This window comes from Phragmites australis, chromosome 24 (genome assembly GCF_958298935.1).
Source record: "Phragmites australis chromosome 24, lpPhrAust1.1, whole genome shotgun sequence".
Taxonomy (NCBI): Eukaryota; Viridiplantae; Streptophyta; class Magnoliopsida; order Poales; family Poaceae; genus Phragmites; species Phragmites australis.
Window position 1 is genome coordinate 85,159 of NC_084944.1, and position 23,550 is coordinate 108,708.

General features: G+C 46.1%; 5 protein-coding genes across 11 annotated transcripts; 2 read left to right on the plus strand and 3 right to left on the minus strand.

Moving 5' to 3' along the window:
* The first annotated feature begins 268 nt into the window (after nucleotides 1-268).
* LOC133907112 (uncharacterized) lies at nucleotides 269-1,930 on the plus strand. Its single transcript, XM_062349139.1, has one exon. The coding sequence runs from the start codon at nucleotides 543-545 to the stop codon at nucleotides 1,713-1,715; it is 1,173 nt and encodes a 390-aa protein (XP_062205123.1). The 5' UTR covers nucleotides 269-542; the 3' UTR covers nucleotides 1,716-1,930.
* Nucleotides 1,931-2,169: 239 nt separating this feature from the next.
* On the minus strand, nucleotides 2,170-2,939 carry LOC133907114 (uncharacterized). Its single transcript, XM_062349141.1, has one exon. It carries the CDS (start codon nucleotides 2,823-2,825, stop codon nucleotides 2,352-2,354), a length of 474 nt encoding a protein of 157 aa, XP_062205125.1. The 5' UTR covers nucleotides 2,826-2,939; the 3' UTR covers nucleotides 2,170-2,351.
* A 319-nt stretch (nucleotides 2,940-3,258) lies between these two features.
* On the minus strand, nucleotides 3,259-5,999 carry LOC133907113 (ADP-ribosylation factor-like). The gene is made up of 6 exons (XM_062349140.1): nucleotides 5,772-5,999; nucleotides 5,113-5,203; nucleotides 4,855-4,970; nucleotides 4,333-4,392; nucleotides 4,178-4,243; nucleotides 3,259-3,836 (listed from the first exon to the last, which is right to left on the minus strand). Exons 1-6 carry the CDS (start codon nucleotides 5,964-5,966, stop codon nucleotides 3,645-3,647), a joined length of 720 nt encoding a protein of 239 aa, XP_062205124.1. The 5' UTR covers nucleotides 5,967-5,999; the 3' UTR covers nucleotides 3,259-3,644.
* A 4,648-nt stretch (nucleotides 6,000-10,647) lies between these two features.
* Nucleotides 10,648-13,945, minus strand: LOC133907955 (protein NRT1/ PTR FAMILY 8.3-like). Of its 5 annotated transcripts, none has more exons than XM_062350090.1 (4): nucleotides 13,492-13,945; nucleotides 12,646-12,772; nucleotides 12,282-12,499; nucleotides 10,648-12,209 (listed from the first exon to the last, which is right to left on the minus strand). In XM_062350090.1, exons 1-4 carry the CDS (start codon nucleotides 13,561-13,563, stop codon nucleotides 10,785-10,787), a joined length of 1,842 nt encoding a protein of 613 aa, XP_062206074.1. In that variant the 5' UTR covers nucleotides 13,564-13,945; the 3' UTR covers nucleotides 10,648-10,784. The 5 variants fall into 5 exon arrangements, with proteins under 5 accessions (XP_062206074.1, XP_062206076.1, XP_062206075.1 ...); XM_062350092.1 differs by having other exon boundaries at nucleotides 12,646-13,247; nucleotides 13,492-13,595; XM_062350091.1 differs by having other exon boundaries at nucleotides 12,646-13,261; nucleotides 13,492-13,538.
* Nucleotides 13,946-19,344: 5,399 nt separating this feature from the next.
* On the plus strand, nucleotides 19,345-22,887 carry LOC133907595 (uncharacterized). 3 transcript variants are annotated; one of them, XM_062349666.1, is made up of 4 exons: nucleotides 19,345-19,602; nucleotides 19,672-19,778; nucleotides 19,863-19,947; nucleotides 22,457-22,887. In XM_062349666.1, exons 1-4 carry the CDS (start codon nucleotides 19,402-19,404, stop codon nucleotides 22,544-22,546), a joined length of 483 nt encoding a protein of 160 aa, XP_062205650.1. In that variant the 5' UTR covers nucleotides 19,345-19,401; the 3' UTR covers nucleotides 22,547-22,887. The 3 variants fall into 3 exon arrangements, with proteins under 3 accessions (XP_062205650.1, XP_062205651.1, XP_062205649.1); XM_062349667.1 differs by having other exon boundaries at nucleotides 19,687-19,778; XM_062349665.1 differs by having other exon boundaries at nucleotides 19,345-19,778.
* Nucleotides 22,888-23,550: the final 663 nt, after the last annotated feature.

A 23,550-nucleotide genomic window follows, 5' to 3' on the forward strand; every position in this document is an offset into this window, starting at 1 on the left:
TATTCATACAACTTGACCGTGTGTGGACGGTAGCAACTTATGTGGCTAATTTAGTGAATTTCAAACGAAGTGGGTAAATGCAAGGTAGCAACTTGTGTGATGACTATGTTGCAACATGATATGAGGGAGCGACTTGAAAAAACATATGTAACAACTTTAGATGAGGTAGTAAATTTCAATAGAATATTTAGTAGCAACTTATATGAAAACTTGATTAACATGTTTACGTATAACTTGCTACTTGAATTGCATGGAGTAACTTGTTAGTACATATAAAATAAATAAAATGTCTCCACGCAAAACGTGGATCTCATTTTGTTACAAGACACAGAACGGCCCAACAGAAACCTGAACTGAAACAAAACGGCCCAACACCGGCTCCATCCATCGTCGTCTTCGATGGCCGGCCACTGGTTCGTTCTTGTACCTCGATCCCCTTTCTTTCTTTGCTCCTCCTCCTCCTCGATTCCGTCTAGTATTCATTCAATTTCCAAACCCTAACCTAATCCCCCCACCCGATCGATTCGATTCGATTCGATTCCATGGCCGGCTGGATCAATTCCACCGCCACCGGTAGCGGCGGCGCCCGAGGACCTGGAGGAAGAGGCTTCACAAACCGCCGCTCCACCAGTGACGTCATCCACGGCGATAGCAGCAGCGGAGGCAGGTGGAGGGGAGAGAGGTCGAGGCTGAGGCCACCACCGCAGCCTCACTATCGCTACCGCCCTGTCGATGTCGCTCATCGCCACTCCCCGCGCTCCTCCACTTCCTCCGGCCACGCACAAATAACTCATCCCGCCTCAGCCACAGACAAGTCTTCCGCCTCCGGAACTGCGGCTCCTGCCAGTACCAAGGAGCCAGACGACAAGGCTGGCCGCAGCGCCGCCAACTTCGAGTGCAACGTCTGCTTCGACATGGCTGCTGAACCCGTCGTCACCAAGTGCGGCCATCTCTTCTGCTGGGAGTGCCTCTATCAGTGGCTCCATGTCCACTCCCACCACCGTGAATGCCCTGTCTGCAAGGGCCAAGTCGCCGACGACGCCATCATACCCATCTATGGGCGTGGTGGCTCTGCGGCCTCCGTGCACAATGCGCCGCCAAGGCCCAACGGAGTCAGAGTCGAGAGCTCTAGGCAGCAGCAGCAGCGTACTGATAGAGGCATGGTGTATATGGATGATGAAGAAGAAGACGATCCCTTCGATTTCCAAGGCATAGTGAACTTTGGTTTCGGAGCTACCTCACTCCGAGATGCTGCCATGAGCTTCATGCCTCCCAACTTTGATGACGTGGAGATGGAAGACCAATATGATGAATACGACCCCGACGACTCTGATGAGGTCTACGACTACCATTTGCTGGGTTTTCCGGTGTTTGCGTCTGCTGGGGCTGAGGCTGCCAATCCCAGCTCCTCGCAGGCACATGCTGATTTGATCAACCTTACGGACAACATGTTTGGCACTGCCAATGGCGTCTATCATCACCAAGAGCTTGGATACTCTGGCGCAAACTCTCATAACCGGCGACGGCATGGTCGCCGTTATCGCGCAAGGGTAAGATCATCAGCAGATCACTCAAGCACCGATGGAATGCTGATGGGTGCTTTTTACGGCGAGAATAGTGCCAGTTCTAATGTTAGTGCAGGTGCTTCTTCTCGGCCTAATGGTGGCTGGGCTGAGAGAAGAGGAAGAAGCAGCCGGAATTCAAATTACAGTTGAGGGATGCAGAGGATAGCAGGAGAGAGGACAAATTACAATTACAATTACAATTGATAGGTGATATTCGGCCAGCCTTGATGATAGCAGTGTTGAGATAATCAAAACAAAAAAAAAACCTGTCAATCCTTCTTCTCTCCACCCTTTTGTAGTCTGTGGCAATGTGCACCGTGTTAAGCAGTACCATAGCTGAAATGCTCTACTTGGTTGATCTTTTACATCTGATGATACATTCAGCCATTCATAAACTTCTGGCATTACCTCTGCATAGCATAGGACTAGTTTCAGCAGTCGGCTCGTTTTGTTGGTTGGTTGAGTTGTTGCTTGTGCAGGCAAATGATTTGTTGGTTGGTTGAGAAGGCAATCAGCAGTAGTGCTTGCTTCGTTTTCTTTTGATTGGATGGAACCATGCAGCAACAACATGGAGATAAAAGCTAGTAGTGAGGAATCAAAACCATCGAAAAGAAGGGGAAGAAAAATCATTCCCTAAATCAAGCAGGCAGTAGATAAGATAGGTAACAAGTATGAATCGAATCCTACACTATTGAAGCTCAAATAAACAAGACAGGAGGATGGCGATGGGAGATAAATTCCTAGCTAGCTTGCTGCTGATGGCTAGTTGAGCTGCTGCTTCTTCTTCTAGTTGTCGTCTCCGTATGCCAGGAATCGGTAGCGCTCCTCGTAGGGCCCCTCGAAGTGGAGGTCGGCCTCGAACCACCGCGGGTACCGCACCAGGTCCCCCGCCACCAAGTGCATGTAGTGGTCGCCGTTGGCCGCGCCGGCGGGGAGCACCTTGACCTCCCCGGACACGATGTACACCAGCTGGTCCACCTGCCAGTCCCACGGCATCCGGCACCGCCCGCCCGTGCGCCACGACGACCACGTCTCCATCACCCGCAGCGCCTCCACCCTCTCCCGCGCCGCCGCGCCGCGCTCCACGCGCACCTTGTACACCTCCTCCAGGGGGCGGCCCAGCAGGACGCCTCCTCCTCCTCCTCCTCCTCCCCCTCCTGCGGCTGCTCGTAACCTTCCGATGCTGCTGCGAGTACTAGGAGCAGGAGGCGGCCGGTGCGCCGCGGGGAGCACGAGATGGAATCCGACGGCGGGCCTCATCGCGAGCTAGTCTCTTATCCTTTGCTCTCTACGCGAGGGCAGGGCGACTGGGGGAGGCAAGGCCGCCTTATCCTCTGCCTCTTTCCGCTCCACTCGAGCAGAGCAGAGCAGAGCAGATGAGGTCAGATGCTCCGGTCCCGTAGATATATGAGTTCTGCTTCTCAATGGTCATTAGGTCGACCCAAAACTCACTTAATCGACTGAACTGAAAATGCACTCTCACCCTGGTCACTCAGATAAGTCATCAGATACAATGGAAGGAAGCGAGCACCCTCTAACACAAAATTACGCACGCATTGCATTACGTGTTCCTACTCAACTACTAGTGCGATTACTCCTGCCTGCATTATTTATTACACTATGTTGCTACTCTATACTGCTCAGCAACCAAAATAATTGGTAACTCAGCTGCCTGTTTCATCCAGATCATCAGTAACCAAAACGATCCATCCATGGCCGTCAGGCGGCAAATGGGGATTCCATTCCATTTCTTCAGATTCAAACTAATCGAGCCACAGGTGCGTCATGTCATCAGTGGATGTATTTACAATCACTCCCACACACGATGGACCATCATGATGATGCACTTTCGACTCTAACAGACACGTATTCATAATAAGCTCAGATTCTCTTCATAAACGCACCTCATCACCAAATACTACCACCACTTTGTGAACCAAGCTTTGCCACCCACCATCACAGCAGGAAGCCAACAACAATAGGGGCAACACAAAAAAGAAGAGAAAACATCCACAGATCATCCTTCAATCAGCCTATCACGAGGATCAAATGGTCTGTTCCTCCTGTTAAAGCTCAGGCTCAGGATGATGACGATGTTGAGGTTATCCGTCCAGCAGCTCGCATTTCGTCCAGACTAGTCGCTAACCAGTCCAACCCTTCATACAGGCCATCACCTTTCAGAGCACATGTGCCCTGGATGTGCCAGATGCGGTTAGTCAGGTCATACAGTCCAAGACCCTCGCACACTTCCATTGGAGTCATTGCTCCCCTCTGCAAAAAAAAAAAAAACAGCAAATATTATCACACCATAAAGGACTTACATTGACATCTTCTGTTCAAAATGAAACCAAAAAACTGCTGGCAACAGCTACACATGGAGCAGCTATTTCCAGTACAGACATAGACATGGCCACAGACTTCAGCAAAAAATGAGATGTTGCGAGTGTCACATGGACAAACACTTTATATTATACAGAAAAGAACCAAGCTCGGACAGACTAAATCAGAAGCCAGAACTGCATAATCTTGCAGTGCATAGACCACAGATGTTCTGTCATAAAAAAAGTAACAATACAAAATAAATGTTCCACAGATAACATGGCTGAACATACCATGTCTTGCTTGTTAGCAAACACCAATATGACACTGTTAAGCATAAAAGGGTCATTGATTATAGCCTGAAAGAGATATCAGATTTCAACAAGTTAGAACAGGCAGCACAAAGAATCTCACTGCGCAGAGGTGCCCAATAATTAAAGATATAAACCTGAAACTCTGCTCTAGCTCTTCCGATCCTATCTCTATCCAATGAATCAACCACGTAAATCTGCAAAGTGAAGCAAAGAATGGGAAAAAATCTTACATTTCAAGAAAGCAGTGTTTACTACAAAGCAATGCCAAAGAAACAAATCAAAGTTGAGCTATAGCATAATTCATGAAGGCCTTGGGCTAGAGTATCAACAGATGCGCACGTGAGTCATGGACACAGCGCATGTTTCCTACAACAATTTTTACTCTTTCTGGCTTCTGTTTGCGCTAAGTAATCAAGAGGAATAAAAGATGCCCAAGTAAAACGGGATCAAGTTAAGCAACCATCAAGAAGTTAGTTGACCTATGCTTGTGACTTGGGGGTGGTACAGCAGTTGCATTCTGGGCTGTAAATACTAAATCAGAGAGGGCACAACTAATTGGAAGAAACAATACATCACAAGTATTTCCATGTTGGATTGCTACTTTGAATAGATTTTTATGCTGCTACAGTTGAGAAACAGAAATGAGAATAAGTGACCAGAGCATCGGTGTTGTTGAAGTAGTGCCTCCACAAGGGCCTCAGTTTCTCTTGGCCACCAACATCCCACACAGTGAACACTACATTCTTGTACTGAACCTTCTCGACATTGAAACCTGTAACACGACATAGGGCATGGCATCACTAGAAATATGAATGAATTTGTATGGTAGGTGCTGAGTTGGACGAAATAATGGTCAGCGATGGTTGGAAGCAGAAGAAACGAAATGCGTAAGCAGACATGTGGTAAAATTGTACCTATGGTAGGGACGGTGGAGAGAACTTCGCCAATGTGCAGCTTATAGAGTATGGTTGTTTTACCAGCTGCATCCAACCCAAGCATCACCACCTGTCAACAACGGAGAGGCCATTTCATCAGAAGCGTATTCAGTTAAATAAGGTCACTGATATCCATCTCACGAGATACAAGAGAGGGGAATAAACATGTAAACATGACACATGGTTGAAAACACATAATAAGTGAAGTAAGAATCCATCGGTATATCAGTTGGTCCTGGTACGATTTGATTTGAGAGCACACCGTGGCTCGTCACTCATCATTTCCCTCTCCTTCTCCCTGGATGGTAGTGACTGCTAGCCCGACACAGATTGTTGCCGGTACAAATCATCCACTACCGATATAGTAATTCCGTACAAGAATGAGATCTCTAAGACACTCGCATACATCATACATGTGGGATTAACTATGGTTCCTCAGTGTCGTTTCACTCTCCTTGGATGTTAATGTTAGTGGTTGGTAGCCCGACAGATTGCGCGGATTAATGGGGGAACACATCATTCACTACTAATCCAGTACTAAAATCAATGCTACGATACATAGAGGTGGGATTACGACATGACGCGCCACCACCCTTGTGACTGGATCGGGGAGGGGAGAGGAGGCAGAGCGTATATACCCGCATCTCCTTGTTGCCGAAGAAGGCGTCGAAGAGCTTGCGGAAGGCCTGCCCCATCTCCTGCCTCTCAATCCAGGCGGATCTGGGCACCTCGGATGGAAGAGGGCTAGGTTCTTGGAGCGCTGCCCAGCCGAGGAGAGGAGAGGTAGTCTGGTCCACTGGATGTAATCTGGACCGTCCGCCCTCTTGGTTCATCTCGGCACCATCACGCTCCAACTAATCTAACTCAGACCCAACTACCTACGAGCCCTTGATTGATACTAATTTGGTTTCGCTCCCAAGTCGCTAGCACCAAATAAAAACAAAAGGGGGAGTCGGTCACCCACGATCTACCGTGAGGCGAGACTCTCCCGACACTAAAAACACCATACTTTATTTATTTGTTATGCTTATATAATTGTTAATAATATTTTTATCATTTAAATAACAACAATGAACCTTTCAACTTTCACCGATTACTTAAGGGAATTTAACAGCTCATCAGGACTAAATTTCCCTCTTAGGAAGAACATATTTTAATTGTCCTTTGAGTGATCAGTCTCGATTATACTTTACGATAGACAACTCCTGTTGAGCCCGCTGCCAATGCCCCGGACCTCGCTGAGAAAAAGAGGATCTATGAGGCAGCTAAAAAGAAATGAGAGCGGTCTAGCCGTATGTCCCTAATAATCATAAAGAGCATCATCACTATAGGGATTAGGAGAGCAATCCTCAATTCAGAGACTCAGAACGAAGTGGGGCCCACGTGCTAGAGACAGGAGTTCACTTTAACTGCGAATTCTATTCTTTCCTCTCCCAAATTTCTTTCTCTTATCCAATTATGACGCTAATGATGCATGATTAAGGTCATTCACACGATTATGGAACTTGGGATGTGACAACCGTCTCTCTCCATCCCTCTCCCCTCTATAAATATAGCCCTAATCTCTCTCTCCCCCCCCCTCTTTCTCCCTTTCGCCAAGCCACAGCGCCGCCGCCGTCGCCATTGTCGTCGTTGCGACGTCGCCGTCACTGACACGCCATCGACATGCTACCAAGGAGCACCGGGGAGACATCATCATCCCTGTGCTACCACCCGTCTGCCAGAAGCCTGATGAGAGCCGCCCGCGCACGGAGTCGAGCCATTCCATCGTCGTCTCTTCGCCAAATCATCGGCCACCGCCCCCTCCAGTCACCGTTCACCCACTCGGTGAGTCTCCCTTCCCTTTTTGCACTGCGTGGATAGAATGTAGTCGCCCCTGAGCCGTGGGTCCCACCATGAATAGTATCTTTTGGTAATTTTCTGGTTTAATTTTGGTTTAATCTTTCGGGAGTCATAACTTCTCCGTTCTGGCTCCGTTTTCAGCGATTCTTTCGCTGAAATTCAACTAAAATCAAGATCTACTCATCTGTCACCTTATGATGTACACTAGAACTTATTTGGATTTCCATTTGGTGTTAATTTATTCTTCTCTAGTGTAGCCGTTATTGATCGTAGTCGCAATTGCAGGAAGCATCAAGAGCGAGGAGGACCCCAATTACAATCAAGACTTTGAAGAAAACTCCAGAGAAGGCAAGTCGTATTTCCTTGATCATACTGAACCTATGGTTTTCAAATAATATACATGATCAACTAAAACCGGACTTATTATCGCATGTGCTATGTATTGTGCCTTTTACAAGCTACTTACAATAGTTAATTCTATCAAACACATGCCATTTCTTGAATATTATCATCCAGAATACATATCACCCTAGAATTACCTGTCATTATCTATATTAACATCGGAAGATGCCATGATATCTAGCATGTTTAGGATTGAATACGACTCCTCGGAGACGTCGCTTTTATGCATCTCTTCGGAGATAATGATTTATTGTTATCAATGTTAACTCATATACCATGAATCCTTGATGGTTGTAAAATCCTTGATGTGGCGTGGGATAGGGTGGGTGGTGTATAAAGGTGTGTGAAAACTGATTTAGCGAGGGTGAGTGGGGAAGTCCTCTGAAAGTTGGAGGCTATCACATACGTTGGGGGCTTGAGGTGATACTCATTGCCAACGGGAGATGCTTGCCCCGGTCGTTTAAGGACTGAGTCAATTGCCTCGACATGCCTAGTCACCTCGTGCAACCATACGTCATGTATGGGCAGGACTTGACTTTTCCTTACACCGAACTGGGTTGGGCATCATACCAGGAGGTTGAGAGCAACGAGCAGCCAAGGGTCCATCTGTCCCGCTGTTTGGAGGTTTCAGGGACCAACTTAGACTTAAAAAGGGATGCTGGCATTCGGAACATGCAGCTCCGGTACTTGGCTTGTCTCGTAGAAAAGCCAACCAGGAAAGTTATTTGGAGAGTCTCGGTATGATTTGCTCATCCGCCTGCAATAGATGGAGGCTGAGCATCGCATGGGTAAAGTTATACAACCTCTGCAGAGTGTAAAACTATTCGAATAGTCGTGTCCATGGTCATGGACATGCAAAGCGTGACCCCATTTGACTAGACTCAGGGTGCATGTATCTTGATGAGTGAGTGTGTGGACTAGATGTCTGTGTGATGTGGTTACTGGCTTGATCCGTCAGAAGCCGTGTGGTACTAGAGATACACTAGATGTGATAAAAGGGACTGTAGAGTGAGGTGTAGCTCCTCCCAGGACCGAGAAACCCCAGATATAGCTTGCTACTGGTTTATGAACTACTTGAACTGTTTTAAAGTCATTAGCTGATGATACCACGAACCACCTGCATAAAACGACTTTACGCTAAATCTAAAACCATAAAGCCTTGCCCTTGAAATACCTTTTTATGCATCTATCAACACTTTGAAGCAGTATAGGGCTTGCTGAGTACCTTTCGTACTCACTCTTGCTGTCATTCATATGAAGAAGCCGATGCCGACTTCGTCGGAGGTGAAGATGGGGATGAAGAGTAGTCTCTAAAGTTGTGTTCGCATCATCGCTGCTTGTGGCTTGGGCTTTTGTTCCGCTTTGGATTTTGATGGCCGCTAGGCCAAGGTTGTAATATACAATACGAGTTGTAACCTTTGAATTCTGAATCTTTCTATGTTGTATGAAGTTTTACTTTGATACTACGACTATTATACTGTGCGTATCAGCTACGTAATTCAGGAACTGATACTGGAGGCACAGACTAAATGGGGGGGGGGGGTCTTACACCAAACTTGATAACCATCAAGCTCACCTCATAAGAAGCAATTGTACAAGGTAGACATCACAAGGCAAAGAGCCCTTGGAACAATGATCCATATCTACTTGATTATTTGAGAAAAAAATGAAGTGAATGAAGTGCCAAGTTTTAATACTTCCCAGTTTACACGATCAAGATCATTAATGTCTCATCTCAAAAAAAGACAAGTAACGTAGAAGTGTGACTAATCTCTACTATATAAAGTAGGAGTTAGTTCGTGTGTTACACCCTCCCTCCCACCTATCTAATAAACAACCAAAAAAACCGAAAACAAATCGCACAAAACTAAAAAACTGAAGAAAACCAGACCGCATTATCTATTAGTCATCCTTCCCTACCCACCTCGGCCACCCTTGTCCTCCTTTCCCACCCACGCATGCCCTATGGGCAACCTCTCCCCTCAACCGTGTTGCCTCCCTTGAAACCCCCAACCCACACCTGGTGTCCTAGTTGGCCTGCTCGAGCACCACCAAGCGCACCAGACACAAGAGCTCAAGCTCCACCTAGCTGTCAATCATGAAAAGCAGGCCGGCGAAGTTGTTTGCTACGGGGTGCCGTACTAATCCAATCTATCCATATCGCTCAATCGCTATGATTTGCTAATGATTTGTTAGTTTTGGTTCGCGTGTTTGCTGCATGTGAGAATTTGAGCATATGGACAGATGGACTTTAAGCCAAATCATGGGAATCTGAGACCGAAGAAAAGGAAGTGGAGATGTACGACGAGACGTTAGATCTGGTGCTACTGCGCTCGGGGACGACTGGATCTGACAACTTGGTCTCTTGCGGGTGATCCCTAGGTCATGGCGCAAGCAGCCCAGTTCATAGGGTGGGCAACCCGCCGCTGTCGGCAAGCTCACGGGTGCCCTTCCTCTCTATCGGTATCGAAATTTGGACTTGTTGAAAAGAGGAGAAAAAGGGAAGAGAGAGGAAGAAGTGGCATGACAAATGGAACAATTGCACTGAAGGAATATGGTAATGACTGAGAGGAAGAGTGCAATCCAACCTTAACAAATGTGCGACGAGTTGGTCGGCCTGTCACAAGTGGCCGAAGCGACAGCACGCGAAGAGTGGGCGACGACCTGAGCTGACAGCCCATAAGCTTAGCCACGTGTGTGTAAAAAATATTGTGAGATTTAGATACCGTTGCAAGGCACGGGCACTTTACTAGTTACTATATAAAACACGAGTTGGTTCTCACGTCATTTCTTCTTCCCATACTATTATCTTATCTAATAAAAATTCCTAAAATTTAAATAATTTATTCACTTTTACTTATCCACCCTCATCCTACATCCGCCCCGGCTTGCTACCGACTATAGATATATGACACATTTTACTAATAAAAATAAATAAAAAAATTAGAAGAGAAATTAGCGGATAATCTCCTCATTTTTTTCAAATCCTATATAAAATCAAGCTATGACATCGCTTTTGATGTATTCGTTCGGCGACGCTCCCATGACGCATCCATATATCTATACTTTGAGTTTGTGATCGATGTTGTCGTGTCTAATATATATATATATATATATATATATATATATATATATATATATATATTCAACTCACATACTTACACTTAGCTAGTTAGGTGTTAAGAAGCTCTAATACGCCCGTCCACTGGATGCGGCTCAACTACTCGCTCGAGGTTGTTAAGGAAGGTTGGATTTGCTGGTCTGGCGTGATTGATGATTGAAACTAACAATAATACTAGGAACAGAGTACAACGTGACCGGAATTGTTAATGGGGAAACATAACAACTCACTCGCTGCCTATCGATCCGATTCTGTCTCTCTCCGGTTGTAAGCCTTGTGAGTCGATTCATTCATCCGAGCTGGAGGCAGGAGGAGTCGGATGCGAGTCGACGGCGGCGACCTGCTTGGGCGTGTACCGGGCGGCGAGCACCATGTACAGGAGCAGGCTGACGACGCTGATGACCGTCCACAGCCAGAAGTAGTAGTCCAGGTGCCCCTCGTTGAGGTCCGGCGCAAGCCACCCGGGCCTCCCCGTCACGGCCGCCACCAGCGTCACCACCAGCGAGTTCACGTAGAACCCCAGCGACAGCGCCAGGAACGAGAAGGCCGAGCAGATGCTGCGCATCGCCGCGGGGGCCTCCCCGTAGAAGAACTCCAGCTGCGCGATCCCGCAGAACACGTCCGACCCGGCCACCAGCACGAACTGCGGCACCTGCCACACGATGCTCAGCGTCTCACCGTCACCGCTCCCCTGGTGGATGGCACGGAGCCGCCTCCTCTCCACCAGCGCCGCGGTCGCCAGGGCCAGCACCACCAGGAACCGCCCCACGCCCATGCGCTGCAGCTGCGTCAGCCCGCCAGGCCGGCCCGTCACCCGCCTCGCCACCGGGATGATGGCGGCGTCGTGCAGCAGCACCCACAGCAGCATGAAAACCACCTCCACAGACACCAGAGACGCCACGGGCACCTTGAATCTGCCCCCGAGCCTGGTGTCCATGGCCATCCCCTGCTGGATGAAGGTGGTGGTCATCTGCCCCAGCGACGCCGCGTACAGCACGCACGTCGCCCAGATGGGCAGCATCCGAACCAAGATCTTCACGCCCTCAACCTCGGTCACCGTGCACAGAGACCAAGCGCCCTCCTCCTCTTGCCTACCATCGTCGTCGACGACAACGGCAGCCTTGTCCAGGCAGCGCAGCCCCTTGGTGCGCGCCAGCCGCTGCTGTCCACCACTACTAGACTTATCCAATTCGTGCAGCACCACACTGTCACTAGCGGCAGCGCCGTCGTCCTGTAGCAGCCTCAGATTGCGCTTCCTCAAGGAGGCGACGAGCACCCTGAGGATGTCCTTCAGCGGGCTGCCTGTCGGCAACTGCACCCTGTACCAGGGCGTGCCCACCACGAAGGCCACCGCGGCGACGAGCAGGCACCCGGTGCCGACCCCGAAGCCGAGAGCCCAGGCCACGTTCTGCTCCAGCCAGGAGATGAGCGTGCCGGCGATGAAGATGCCCAGGTTGATGGCGGCGAAGAACCAGCTGAAGAAGGACTGCTTCCGCTCCGGGTGGTCGGTGTCGTCGTCGTCGTACTGCTCGGCTCCGAAGGGCAGCAAGGCGGACTTGACGCCTCCCGTGCCGATGGACGTCAGGTACAGCGCCGCGAAGAAGACGGAGAATTGGGTCTTGGTGGCCGGCGGGCACGACATCCCCATCTGGCACGCCGTCGCAGGCCTCAGCGATGGGATCGCCGCAGACACGGTCAGGAGCACCAGGCCCTGTTATAGTGTTATTGCATTGGTTCATTCATTCATTCATTCATTGTGGCAGATGAATCGATTAGGACTCACGATGAGGTAGAAGGCGATGGACGCCAAGATGGTCTTGTACTTGCCCCAGTAACTGTCGGCGAGGAAGGCGCCGATGACGGGGACGATGAAGGTGGTGCCGTTCCAGGTGTCGACGTGGGCGGCGTTGAAGGCGGTGCTCCCGTGCAGCACCGTGCCCAGGTACACCACCAGGTTCAGCGCCACTCCGGAGAAGGCGATGCTCTCCAGCAATTCGAAGACTGTGTGTGTGACACAGGACGACAAATTAGTTATCAACTCCAAATTCGAAGGCAGCCTCTATCATCGAATTGAGAGAGGCCATGGCCATGGATACACGGAATCAAAAAGAAAGAAAGAAAGAAAGAAAGAGAGACCCTTCGATTACCCAGGACGATTGCGGGGGCTTTCCAGGTGAAGCGCTTCCAGGACGCATCGCCGCCGGATTCCATGTGCTGATGATGACCATTGGAGCCAGGAGGGGGAGACATGCTGCTGCTCTGCTCTGCTCTGCTCTGCAGGGGCGGAACAGGAAGAAGAAGATGTATGTGAGGATGAGCTAGCTCATGGATCGAACGCTTTTGGTTGTATCGGCAGCCCAATAGACGGACTGAGATTAGACAGCAAGCTACTCCTACCAGTCAAAGAGCTGTGGAATCAGTGGGAATCTCGATCCATATCCCAGGCAGGCAGCGCCAGGCCAACCTCAACTGATTTGGTTTAATGTCCACTCCATATGAAACCAAAAAGTCAAAGGAAACTAGAGACCGGACAAATGAAGCGCCGTCGTCGTCTCGCTTATCTTCTGCATTGCCTTGAGCTAGACTCAAGACAAGAGAAGAGAAGAGTAGAAGAAAAGAAAAGAAAAGATGATGGTAACTGACCAACTTGGAGATGTCAGCGGTGGCTGCAACAGCTAACATCTCTCTATGATACTGTCTCTTTCTCTCATCTGCCAACCACCACCAGCCCAACATCACCAACGAACAGCTGCTAGCACAGAGCTGTAAAATGCAACTCCAACCAAGCATATTATATATTCTATATGCATGTAAGGCCCGGCAAGGTAATTAATTCAGAAACCAGCGAAGAAAAAGAAAGAACTCCACTGGGGATCGTCTGCAAACAGATTGCGATCGAGAAGAAGGAGAGGAGAAAAGAGCAGGATCGTTCTAGGAAGGAAAGAAGCAGAGGAGGAGGAGATGGAGGAACTACTGACTGGATCGTCAATTACCTGCGGCTCCGGAAGCAGGGGGGCGGCTCCTGTCTCCACCGCACCCGCTCGGCTCCTCCTACCGCTGCCCATGGTTCGTTGTTGAGCCGAGGGTGGGAAATAGGCAGCCAGCAAACGCAATCCAATCCAATCCAATGCAAGCAGAGCTTAGAGACCCTCCCTAGTTCCCTTACAACTCAAGAAAAACTCACCAGAACTGAAGAAAAAAGAGGATATGGCAATCTCCTTGCATGATGAGATAAACAAAAGGCATTTCTTAACTGCCAGATGTAGATGAGATCGTGCATGAAACACATTCGATGCATAACTAATAATATAAGACTGCACTGCACTACTACTTGTCAAAATTAAAGCTCATAAAAAAACAATATAATTAGACCATCCAATCCAATTGGCTGGATCAGATGAGCTTAAACTGGCAGTGGCAGGCAAGCGCCGAACCTCACGTTGTCTCACATGTCCAGTGGCTGTTGCTTATATTACAGTAGTACCCTGTCCCTTTGATAACAACAACAACTAGCTCGCACCTTGGTTTTCTGAAAGATCTCACATGAGCTGAGCGTTCAAACTAATCGACTAATATCAATGCCTGCAAATGTTGGTAATAAACACCATTATTAGTTTATGAATCGGAGCCAACCGCTATGCATTTGCATGCCAACCACAACTTGCAAACTAACAAAGCTGCGGCTGCTTTAGTCGAGTCAACTGGAATCGCTCAACTTGTCTTGCTGCTGGGTTGAGAATGTGATGTATCGGTGGTTTCACAAAACAAATGCCAATCCAACAGCCGCCTGATCTCTCTCTCTCTCTCTCTCTCTCTCTCTCTCTCTCTCTCTCTCTCTCTCTCTCTCTCTCTCTCTCTCTCTCTCTCTCTCTCTCTCTCTCTCTCTCTCTCTCTTGTGAGTAATAATCTACGTGCGTTGAAAATGAAGCATATGAACCCAGCTGTTACCGGAAGTCCGGAAACTAGCTCACCGAATGAATTTCGCTGCACGTATGAACCAATGCCCAGCAGCATCGCTGTTTGCATCTCATTGAATCACATAGTCGCACACGAACCCAACAGATCATTCCTTTTTGTCCCCTTAAAACGGATGGCAGGAGATATCATCTGCCCATTCATTAAAGAGAGGAAAACAGACTCACCAAGGAGATAAGCACACATCAAACAACATCAACAAAATCATTTCAATCTCCATGCGCACTACATAATTTTAGCAATATTTACGAGTATTCCAAAATAAACTAGTACAGTAGGATGAACCATTGTAGTCCAGAGGACACCGTATTCATATGAAGTAGCTGTTGGAATTTATGATTAAGCGACATGCTTCTACCATATTTAAAAGAATTAAATAATGTAGTAATTATGAATACAACAAGCATTTCCGCTACATAATTGCCATAATTAAAACAATATAAAAGAACAGGAGTTTCTAGAACTTTAATCAAAGAAATTAAGCTACTCAGGGACATTATGGCAATTAGGTGACATGCATATTTACATCATTACCATAGTTGATGTTTTGCTCTCATATTAGCAGGTTTCTGCACAAGGTAGCCATCCACACTGATGTTGTGATCACATATCCTTGGCTTAGGGCAAGTATATTGGTGCCGGCCGTCTCATGCATTGACACATAATCTTGAGACGATTTAGGGCCCCCGTTTGGCAGAGCTCCAGATTCAGCTTCTGAGCTGAATCTGGAGGAGCTCTGCCAAACGGCAGAATTTGGCTTTAGCTCCCTGAGTGAATCACTTCTCCTGATTCACTGAAATGAACTAGAAGCTGAGGAGCTGAAAAAAGTAGCTTCTCCTGAGGAGCTGACCACGCTGATTCTCCTGATTCATAGAGTTTATCCTAGAGAATCATTAAGAATCACTTTCAGCCACAGAATCACTTCCTCAGAGAATCAATTTTTTAGAGAATTTGAATCAGGAGAAGCTCTGCCAAACAGGCCCTTAACATGCAACCCCTATAATAGGTTGTCTTTTTATTTGTCTCATAGTATACGCAAGACATTAATCTGTGCATGGAACAAATGAGTATTATGAGTTGCATGACAATGATAACCCATACAATAGTACGAGAGTAGCCTTATAGTTCTAAATTTTAGCTTATGAGACCGTTGTTTCGCGAAACAACCACTTCTTTCTCTCACCCCCTCTATCTCGTATTCTCGTCCATATCACCAAACCTCGTACATGGCATTGCATGAAAATACCTATGAGATGGCTAACATATATCAAAATTCTAAAACTAGGTTTACTAGGCCTGGTACAAAAACTAGGTCACTTAACCTGGCACTAGTAGGCAAAACCTAAGTATATACTAGGTCTACTCGGAATAAAAGTCTGATTATTAGTTAAATTAGATAATAGGCCTCGTTCAAGGCCCGATATCGCCCATCCTAGCCCATACCGGTAATAGCATATATAGCAACATAAACACATAGTCTTAGTTATAGATGTATGATGAAAGTGTGGTTGAAAGTTCAAACAATATTAGCATATGAATTAGGAGCTTCACTTATTGAATGTTGAACCAATGTTTATAAATTACCTGCTGTTGTTGAATGGTGCACTACATTGAATTGTTATTTTTATTTATAGTTACTTGTTAAAAAAAAATTAACACCTATATACGACAAAAGAGATGTAGTGTATAAATAAAAAATAAATAGAAAAACATGTTACAAGGCCTAGTTGAAGACGCTAGTTATGTACATCTTTTTATATTAAATATAGTGGATATATTATTATTAGTTCATCGTAAATGCTACTTGGCGTCTAAATGTAAACTCCATTTTGCAATATATTGTGTTTTGTGTTCGATTGTGTAAAAATACAAAAAAAATCGTGAGAAATCGATACAATGAAGAGATCTTGGAAGATTCAAAGCAAAGAGAGGATATTTTACAGGACCAGCAACATAAGGAAGGTATTGCACAAGGCAAGGCCCACAGGGCCCATCTTCTTCCATAGGTCGGTTTGGCATGACTTAGTGTTTCTGGAACCCTTCACATGGTATTGGCAAAGCAATTTGACCTCCTTCTTCAAGAAAGATCCTCTTTGAACCCCCATATAAAGAAGATCTCATCCAACGGTGAGATATTTCAGTTTTTAGAGAGAAAAAAAGATCACAATAGGATTAGAAATCTCGAGGGCATCATTCTGGATGAAACCCGAGGTGGGACCGCATAGCATAGGAGTGTGTAACATGACACCCCTTTGTGAAGCACTGCATCGTCACCCTAGTGGCCGGTTGCCTGCCCTCTTCGACAAGCAGCCTTTAGAGAGGCTCTACTTCATCTTACTCCATGTATTATTGATCAGCTATAGGGTAATCTCTCTGCTCTTCCTCGGGATGTTGGAGAACTTGCATGTAACTCTTCGACGATAATTGTATTTATTTAAGCTGTTCAATTTAAACGTGGTGTTTAGGCTTATGTACCGATAGCATCATTATGGTGTGTTGTTGGAGAACTTGCATGTAACTCTTCGACGATAATCATATTTATTTAAGCTGTTCAATTTAAACGTGGTGTTTAGGCTTATGTACCGATAGCATCATTATGGTGTGTTTCTAGATGATCTTGGCATACCCTTCCTATATGACACCTTAGACGAGATGAACCTCTTCATCTACAAAGTAACCGTTGAACAATGATAGTAGACTCTTGAATCTAATCTTTGCATGCTTGTGAACCTAAATCCTAAGGAAGATCACTTTATCTATCTGTTTACAATCCTACAACCATCCACCATATTTTCTGGGATCCAATCACTTTACAATCAACCTTTTGTTTAGTTAGTTTATATTTTGTTTAGCTAAATCTTTGATCACATGTTCCTTGAGTTTGATAAACCTTAGAATACTCTTAGATAATTGCTACATTGACCCATGTGTTTACGGTTAATCTAATTGCGTGCGTACTCAACATCAACACACCAGTACAAGGTCAATTACCATATCCTCTCTACAAGGTGAGGTGGTCTAGCGAGTACATGTACTTGCCCTTACGTGAAAACCCTGTACTTACCAATTTTAGGGTTTTAGAATAACAATTAAATGCCTAGAATTGAAAGAAATATAATCAGGAATAGTGTATTGCAAATTAGAGTAATTAATGCAATTCTATCACAGGGAATAGCTATCAAAGATGCTAAGCAATTAATGGAATGATGTTGACACTAATCAACACACTAAAACCCTAGAGCTGTCACGCTATGTAGATAGTAGCAGATTGCACAACAGTATGTAAATCGAGAGAAGCAATGGGTCACTCACTACACGTAGATTGTCTACGTGGGACGACAAGCTCAACGAACACGAAGTTTTGTCCCAAAAAAATCTAGATCACCGCTCATGTCCGAGGATTAGTCGACAGGAGGTCAGCGAAGATAATGGAGCCGACGTCGACACCAGCAAGTGTGCTCACGTAGTAAGCAAGTGACATACATCGCAAGGAATTGGAATGCCGAGCACAAGCTACGCATCCACGCAGGGGCCTCGGAGTAGAACAAGTCAAGCTGCGCTATGCCACAGAATACATGGGAGCAGGGGGAGTTGCCAGTGCCACCCTATGTATGCTTAGATTTTGGCCAGCCTTGACGCAGCGCAATCTCCACATCTCAACCAGTGCAGCTGCTGCCAACGCTGGATTTGATTTCCAGTGTATCTTCTGCCTAATGGGATCACAATGCTGTCCTGAAACACGACCCAAACCATCATAAAGATTTCCTCAGCGGAGTTCAGGGAAGCAGCAGGCACAGACAAGGATCCCATCTTGGTGTTCATTGCATTCCCCTGTTGAATCAAAGTGGTAGCTGTTTGAGCCATTGGAGCTGCATACAACACACAGGTGAGGTGACCCATATCGGAAGCATCCGGACCAGAATCTTCACTCCCTCCACCTGAGTTACTGTACATAATGACCATGGACAACGTTACGTCTTGGTCCGCTAAAACCACAGCAGCTTTATCTAAGCACCTGAATGAGTCCAAATACCCAAAGTGTTCAGCATTAAACAAAACATTAAAAACAAAAGGAGGAAAATGCACTTAACCAGTCATGAAAATTTGTAGTTTTAGGATGAACTGCACATACAAAGGTTTAGACTTTATCTCACAGAACATGACAAAGAAATGCATGTCACAGTTAGGAGAGAGAATTTAATTCAATCTGATGGGCAAACAGAGGCTATATTGTACTATAGTTGAATTGCATTTTTTAAGATAGTCGTTGCAAATTGAACCTTGCATTAAAAATTAGTTTTCTACAAATCTAGAGACTCGACAGTCTTATCCTTGATCTACATATATATATCTAATGTCTCCCCTTGGGGTAGTACTTGCTGAGTAACTTATATACTCACTATTGCTATTTGTGGATTCAGATGATTCAGATGCCGATTTCGTCGAAGGAGAAGATGGAGAATAGAAAAACTGATTTCGTATGCACTCAAGTTGCCTAGAGGGTATGGATCGTTTTTGCGTTATTTCCGTTATGTTATGAGACTTTATTTAATTATGTCTACGAGTTTTTATTGTAATGAACTATGGATTACCTCTTAATATCGTATTTAATTATTATATATCTGTGATATCTACTTCTGTTAAAAATATACACGTACTCGTTACTGATCTAAGTATTAGTATGAATTGCATAAAGTGATCATATGAGAGATCCGACGAGTTGATGGACGTTCCGGGGCCGCGAAAACGAAAATGTTATAAAAAAGAAGTAACAAGGCCTGGGCATGGGCTGGGCTGCTGTCTGTTCTCATGGGCTTCATCTCCCCATTTTCCCCTCAAAAGAAAAGATGATGATGGATCAACGTACCGAACCCTAGGCCCGCCATAGACACACGCACGCAGAGACAGAGACACCGAGGTGCAGATCCATGCGGCGGTGGTGGTGCGCTGCCGCCGGCCTCGGCCGCCGCGTCCTCTCCTCCTCGTCCGCCACCCGTTCCCGCCCACTGCCGCCACCCTTGATCCCCAAAGACCCCTCCATCCATTTCCCCTTGTCCTGCCGCCAGCACCACTCCCTCCACGCACCTCTGCCCCAGGGGTTCTTCCCCACGTCCTCCTTCCGGCCGCCGGTGAGCTCTCCTCTCCTCCCCTCTTCCTGGGGTTTGGATGATTTTGATTTCTTCAGTGGTGTCGCGCAGGCGGCGCATCAGCAGCAGGTGCGGCACTACGCCAACAAGGAGAGGTCGCGCGCGCCGCTCACGCCCACCATCTCCAAAGTCAAGAAATACAAGCTTAAGGCGCCCTCGTAATGGCCCATTCTTCCCCTCCCTTTCGCCTCCTCACCTTCTCAGAAGGCGCCTCAAGCTGCTGCTTTTGCTCTTGTTGTTAGGTCCATGAAGTTTAGATTCCGGACCATGAACGACGGACAGATCCGCAGGTGGAGGGCCGGCAAGCGCCACAATGCGCACCTCAAGGTACACACTATATCCAGTGGCAATGCTTTTCTCAATTTGTTGCTACAATACCACTAGCAAGCCGTATTGACTGATATCAAATTGCTGAGCTCTGCGATCTGCAGTGCTCTGAATTTGCTCCGATAAATGTCTTGTTTATAGTCTACTAAAGTAGAGTTGTAAGCAGGTGCTGTGTATTCTCAAATCCAAGTGTGTGGTGTGGTCCGATCTTCCCAATAGAGCAGCCACACTCACGAATTACTATTGTATAGCTTGACGATGCATGGCATGCTCTTGACTTGGTACAGCATAATTTTAAAATAGCCATGTATGATGGAATCATGGAATATATAGCTGCCGGTTCCTCTCTTAGTATGTAATATGGTATCACTAATTTCTAGCGCAAATCAAGTTGAGCATTTCAGGAAATAGCTTTGGTGATATAGGCGCAGAGAAGTAATTAGGGAAGGAAAGAATTAGTTTTATTTTAGGTTTCAGGATAATTAGTTTTCTTTTAGGTTTTGGAATAGTTAGATTTCAGGAATGATAAGTTTGGTAATTTAGGATAGAATCAGCTAGTAGATAGAGTTGAATTCGGTTTAATAGTTAGTTGGATTAGGATTGTGACTCTTTAGTTGGCCGGCTATATATAGTTGGCAATAGCTGTGTATTAGGATCAAGCAAGAAATAAACAAAGTAATGATCAGAGCCCGCTAGGTGGGGTGATCTAGTTATCACAGTTACCCGTTTCTCAATATTTGGTATCCAGAGACATCGATCCTGCACCTCCATGTCGCCCTGTTCCTTCGCCGCTACTCTGTTTTCAGCCGCTCCATCAGCCCTTGCCGCTCCACCAGCCAGGTTCCTGCGCCTGTTCCTGCGCCACCGCTGTTTTCCACGTCGCTGCTTCCTTGCTCCACGACGCCGCCGCCGATCCTGTGCAGCCACTGCTGCTGCCCTAGCACCACGCCGTCGCCACCCTCTTGCTACTGTTTTCCGTTCGCATCCGCCAAATTTCGCTTCCTGCTAGCACAACTCCCTCTGCCAGCCATCAAAATCAGCTGTCGCCAAACATAGCAACCAATTCTGTATGCATGGGAGAGGAATTTCAGCACCTCAGGTTTGGCTTCTTCAGCCACCTCGGGTCCTTTCAAAGGCAAATTAGCTAGCTCAGATGATGATCGGTGCGCTTCTCGCTTTTATAAGCTTACTTTTCCCAATTTCAATAGAGAGGAATATCCTTTTCCTTGGTTGAACCATTGTGAGCAATTCTTTCATGGGCAACGGACACTGGAGAACAACAAGGTATGGCTAGCTTCTTATCATATGACCGGCGATGCACAATGGTATATGCAGTTTGAACGTGATCATGGCACAGTTAAGAGGTTCGTTTTTTAGCATTATGTCAACATGCGCTTCAATCCTCCAATTCGCAGCAGTCCTTTGGGTGAGTTGGCTACCCTCAGAAAGGCAGATTCAGTGCATGAATATCAGAAGAAGTTTTGGGCCCATTCTTTCTCGAGTTACTCCATCCCTTGCCCAAGCAACAAGTCAACTTATTCACTGTGGGACTTGAAAAACCTCTTATCACCGATGTTGAGCTTCAGAATCCATCTGATCTTAAGGAAGCCATGAGTTTGACATGTGATAGGAACAATGCCTTTGCGACGAGTCTGAAAACCCTTCTCAAGGCGGTTCTCGCCCAACGGCATCACACCAACAGCAGCAACAACTGCAGCAGCAACAAGTCTGCAGTTATCTCAAGGTCAACAAGGTCATCGATCTTCTCAAATTCCTACAGTTCCTTCTCCCACCTCCGTTGTTGGACAACACATGCGCCACCTAACTACACGAGATGGCTGATCGCCGCGCAAAGGGATTATGCTTCAACTGCCCTGAGCCATTTTCTAAAGATCACTTACATCAATATTCAATGAAGGGAATTTATTTTCTAGAATTAGAAGATATGACTGCATACTAATACAACGATAACGTTTGATTCTTTAGTTACCTGGACACCCGTGTCTAAATTTTTTTGCCGAGTCGGACACTCGCGTATCCGTGTCGGATTCCAAGTGGTATTTGGCGTGTCCCAAATTCTTTTGCCGAATTGGACGCCCCGACACGAGTCAGACTTCGACACCCGCACCCGTGTCCATGTAACACATAGTGTGTATTAGGATTAAGCAAGAAATAAATAAAGTAAAGATCAAAGTCCGCTAGGCGGGGCGATCTAGTTATCTTAGTTACCTGTTTCTCAATATTTGGCTTGCCCTGCAACTTAGAAACAACAACTTGTGAATTTGTTAACAAAAGTACACTGAAGCTACTTACGCTGCATTTTCTCTTTTAGACCATGTAAAGTAGAAGCATCCTCATGTCCAGTCTGTTGAGATATATTTTTTGCATCTTGATGCATACATGTATGACAGCTCTCGTGTTTTCCACATAGTTGTCATTGCTTATAATCGCTTTCACTATACATTGAAATTGCATGTATGTGATTTATTTATGAATTATGGCATTGTAGTCCAAGTCAGCAAAACGAAGACTTCGGAAGCCTGCATTGGTGCATTTAGCTTATGCAAAAGTTATAAAGAAGCTCAACTTCCGTGGGTAGGAAATGAAGGCAAACAGGACAGAGTTTGGCATGGGACACAGATTGATATGCATCATGCAGATTCTAAACGCTGGCGTCTCCTTTGTGCCTTGTTTAAATTCTTGCTTTTGTCATTTGATGCATAGACTTCAGATGCTGTGCTCTCATATGTTCTGAGAGATTGATGAGCATTTTACGGTATACCAGCCGTTTGTTTTCTGCAAAATGTAGTTGATATGCACACATTCTCAGGGAAATTCATAGGAAACTTCTGCCAGTAAATAAACAGCTCTGCAACATCCAATGGCTATAATCTTTGGGTGGAGTTTTGATGTAGAAATTCAGTGCAAAGTTGTTCTTTATCTGGAATTGTTGCCAGTAAAGTTTGCCACTGTGATTGTGTTGCGGACTTGTGGTACTAGTTTTGCAACGATCTTACTGCAAAATCCTTTGGTGCATACATGCACTTGTTGGAAGGAGAATGTTTGTGGTGGTCGGTGGGCAACTTCAGAAACAAATTGAAGTTGTGGTTAAAGAATGAGCAGTCGCAGTGTCGACATGTACCCAAGGATAAGAGCGTAGCTGGGTTATGATGTCGCTTTTGGGATTGTTTAATTGGTCTGGAAGATTAACATGTATACTAGAAAGTCCGTTGCATTGTCCTGTCTCATCAGCAACAGCGTTTGCATATTTGCAATGTGGTAAGAAGATTCTTCTTGTCGTTTGAGCTTTTTATCTGAGCATTCTGTCCTCAGGTTCTCCTTTCATTCTGTTCCACTTTTCGTTTTTCTTTTTTACTTTTGTTTGGGTTAAACAGTGCCTTTGGACTTATCTCTGCCATCAATCATTAGCAAGGCAGACTGGAAAACTGGAAGTGACACATCGAGCTTTCATTCACAACTGAAACATCATTCGATCTCTGTCTCCATTCGATCGAGCTTAAAACTGTCAGCGAGATAAATAAGCTTATGATTTTGCAAGTGTTCCTACAGCCTGAATAATCTAAGTGTGATTCCGTATATTTA

Bases quoted from the DNA above. Each gene is read 5' to 3' on its own strand.
- LOC133907114 (XM_062349141.1), bottom strand. From the start codon at position 2,825: ATGAGGCCCGCCGTCGGATTCCATCTCGTGCTCCCCGCGGCGCACCGG.
- LOC133907113 (XM_062349140.1), bottom strand. From the start codon at position 5,966: ATGAACCAAGAGGGCGGACGGTCCAGATTACATCCAGTGGACCAGACT. The intron at 4,244-4,332 runs GTTTATATCTTT...TATCTCTTTCAG, and splicing joins GAGCTAGAGCAGAGTTTCAG to GCTATAATCAATGACCCTTT. The intron at 3,837-4,177 runs GTATGTTCAGCC...TTTTTTTTGCAG, and splicing joins TTGCTAACAAGCAAGACATG to AGGGGAGCAATGACTCCAAT.
- LOC133907595 (XM_062349665.1), top strand. From the start codon at position 19,402: ATGCGGCGGTGGTGGTGCGCTGCCGCCGGCCTCGGCCGCCGCGTCCTC. The intron at 19,779-19,862 runs GTAATGGCCCAT...TCTTGTTGTTAG, and splicing joins TACAAGCTTAAGGCGCCCTC to GTCCATGAAGTTTAGATTCC. The intron at 19,948-22,456 runs GTACACACTATA...ATGGCATTGTAG, and splicing joins GCCACAATGCGCACCTCAAG to TCCAAGTCAGCAAAACGAAG.
- LOC133907955 (XM_062350090.1), bottom strand. From the start codon at position 13,563: ATGGGCAGCGGTAGGAGGAGCCGAGCGGGTGCGGTGGAGACAGGAGCC. The intron at 12,773-13,491 runs GTAATTGACGAT...CCGCCCCTGCAG, and splicing joins CCCTGCTTCCGGAGCCGCAG to AGCAGAGCAGAGCAGAGCAG. The intron at 12,210-12,281 runs GTGAGTCCTAAT...ACACTATAACAG, and splicing joins CCATCGCCTTCTACCTCATC to GGCCTGGTGCTCCTGACCGT.
- LOC133907112 (XM_062349139.1), top strand. From the start codon at position 543: ATGGCCGGCTGGATCAATTCCACCGCCACCGGTAGCGGCGGCGCCCGA.